At 58.3% G+C, this 2,813-nt stretch overlaps 1 protein-coding gene across 1 annotated transcript; it reads left to right on the forward strand.

Moving 5' to 3' along the window:
- Window positions 1–323: 323 nt before the first annotated feature.
- On the forward strand, window positions 324–2,813 carry CSF3 (colony stimulating factor 3). Its single transcript, XM_036930548.2, has 5 exons — window positions 324–354; window positions 503–657; window positions 1,020–1,127; window positions 1,259–1,405; window positions 1,750–2,813. Exons 1-5 carry the CDS (start codon window positions 342–344, stop codon window positions 1,912–1,914), a joined length of 588 nt encoding a protein of 195 aa, XP_036786443.1. The 5' UTR covers window positions 324–341; the 3' UTR covers window positions 1,915–2,813.

Raw genomic sequence — 2,813 nt, forward strand, 5'->3', positions numbered from 1 at the left:
AGAATTTCTGTTCAAACATGCGGGGGCAATTCACGCCTGGGTGGGGCTGAGGGAGAGGAAGGGACTTTGAGGGGGACAAGACGTCAAAGAAGGAGCAGAGATTCCACAATTTCACAAAACTTTCGCAAACAGTTTTCTGTCCCAGCCCCCCTGCATTGTCCTGGACACCAAATTTGCATAAATCCTGGGAAGTTATTACTAAGCCTTAGTGGCAGCACCAGGTAATTTCCTCCCAGGCCTCCATGGCTTATGTATAAAGGCCCTCTGGAGCTGGTCCCTGACAGATTCCAGCGCCTGCAAACCCACTCAGACCCTCAGCTGAGCCTGCTGCCCAGAGCCCCATGAAGCTGATAGGTGAGTGTCCTGGCTCCAGAATGGGAGAGCTGCCTGCCCCAACACGGAAGGGAGGCGGGAGTGGCAGAGGGGCCGCGGGTCCCTGGGCCCAGAAAGGGACCCACGTGGGGGTGGACAGCATGTCTCCTGAGCCCCCATCTGCTCCCAGCCCTGCAGCTGCTGCTCTGGCACAGTGCACTCTGGACGGTGCAAGAGGCCACCCCGCTGGCCCCTGCTGGCTCCCTGCCCCCGGGCTTCCTGCTTAAGTGCTTAGAACAAGTGAGAAAGATCCAGGCTGATGGCGCTGCGCTGCAGGAGAGGCTGGTGAGTGAGAGGGACAGGCAGAGAGTGGGGCTGTGGAGGAAGGAAGACCCGGAAGGGATAGCTGAGGGAGAGAGGGAACCTCACGACACCATCAGGAAGGGGCCTGGGAGAGGAGAGACAGGGAGAAAGGGAAGCACATTAGTAGAGGTGGAGCTACATGAGGCTGGGAAACCTTTGGGGAATGACAACCCCATGGGGACAGTGCTGGCAGGGCCTGGCCGGGATGGCAGAGCCCATCAATGGGGCTGAGAAGCCTCACAGGACCTGGCAGCGGGGGAGGACCTCAGATGGGGAGGACTTGGGAAGGAGGAGCAGCCTGTCCCTATCAAGTCCCCCTCACCCGGCGTCCTTCCTGTCCGCAGTGCACCACCCACAAGCTGTGCCACCCTGAGGAGCTGGTGCTGCTCGGACACTCTCTGGGCATCCCCCAGGCTCCCCTGAGCAGCTGCTCCAGCCAGGCCCTGCAGCTGGTGAGTGTATAGAGGGGAGAAGGGCGACGAGGGGAAGGGAAGGATGACCCGGAAGGCTCTCCAGACTCCAAGCTGCGGTCCCGAGAGGAACATCCCAGGCAACACCCCTAATTCTCCTACTGTCCCCCCAGACGGGCTGCCTGAGCCAATTCCACAGTGGCCTCGTCCTCTACCAGGGCCTCCTGCGGGCCCTGGCAGGGATCTCCCCGGAGTCAGCCCCCACCTTGGACACGCTGCAGCTGGATGTCGCTGACTTTGCCACCTACATCTGGCAGCAGGTGAGCTTTGCTGGGAGTGGCAAGTTGGGGGCCCAGGCCCAGCTGGTCCCCAGAGGCTGTGCTGCAAGCCTGGGGATCCTGGAAGTTCTTCAGGGCTGGGGTGGGAGCATTCTCAGGGGACTATGTGTAGGGAGCTACCGCCTCACCCCAGTGCCCTCTTGCTGCTGGCTCTCCCCTGCACCCCCTAGAGGAGGGTAGGAGCTGTATCACTGGGCCTTGAAACAGACCTGGCTCCACAGTTAACCTTGTGATCTTCCAGGGCCCAACAGCCCTTTGCATAGCCTCATTTGTAGTAACGCCCACTAGGCAGGGCCTGACTGCTGATCTCATCATTCCCTCCACAGATGGAAGACCTGGGGTTGGCCCCTGCTGTGCAGCCCACCCAGGGCACCCTGCCCACCTTCACCTCTGCCTTCCAGCGCCGGGCAGGAGGTGTCCTGGTGGCCTCCAACCTGCAGAGCTTCCTGGAGCCGGCATACCGTGTTCTGCGTCACCTTGCCAAGCCCTGAGCAAAACCTTCCCCATCCACTGTATTTATCTCTATTTAATATTTATACTTATTTAAATCAAATATTTAAAGCCAGGGAAGAGTGGAAAGGAATCCCAGACTTCTGGGTCCTTTCCTCTACCTCTCAGTTTCATTCTCCTGCCTGTAGCAGGGAGAGAGCTCCTGCCTTCCTGTCCCCTGGACCGGGAGGTAGATAGGTAAATACCAAGTATTAATTCTTGTGGTGGTCACAGAGAAGAGCCGTAGTGACCCCCTCCCCCAAGGGTACCCACCTTGGGGCCCTTGGAGGCATCAGGAAGTCTCCCGCGTGGGAGACGAGACAGCCCTGTTTAATATTTAAACAGCCGTGTTCCCCACCTGGGCCCTCGGCACCTTGCTCTGGCCTCGGGCCGGCCTGCGCACACCCGTAGGCCAGGCCTTGCTTCTCCTCATGCCCCTTCCCCACAGGCATTAAGCCCAGCAGAGGCAGCCGGAGCTGGGACACTTGACCCTGGGGTCCCATGAGTTTGCTGGGAAATCTAATTTTCCTTTTTATAAGAATTTAAATTTTCCTTTTTAAGACTATTTTCAGGCGTGTGTTGACTCCCCGCATGGGGAGTGCAGGCATTACTCATTTTTCTGGATGGTCTCTAGAGACTCCGACAGGCTGCTGACGCCAGCCCATCCCCACCAGGGTCAGTATTCTGGCTCCTCTTAGGGGTGGGCAGATAGTCAGGTATCAGCCTTGCTAGGTAGGAATGGGGACTGGGTCTGGGGGAGGGCAAAGGTGAGGGGAATTATGTGAAGGGTTGTGTGGGAGGGAAACTCAGCTGTTCGCCCTCCCGCTCTGCCCCTACTTACTCACTGTAGCCAAACTTCACAACAATAAAATGTTTGCCTCCAGTAAACGTCTCTTCCTCC

This window comes from Manis pentadactyla, chromosome 4 (genome assembly GCF_030020395.1).
Source record: "Manis pentadactyla isolate mManPen7 chromosome 4, mManPen7.hap1, whole genome shotgun sequence".
Taxonomy (NCBI): domain Eukaryota; kingdom Metazoa; phylum Chordata; class Mammalia; order Pholidota; family Manidae; genus Manis; species Manis pentadactyla.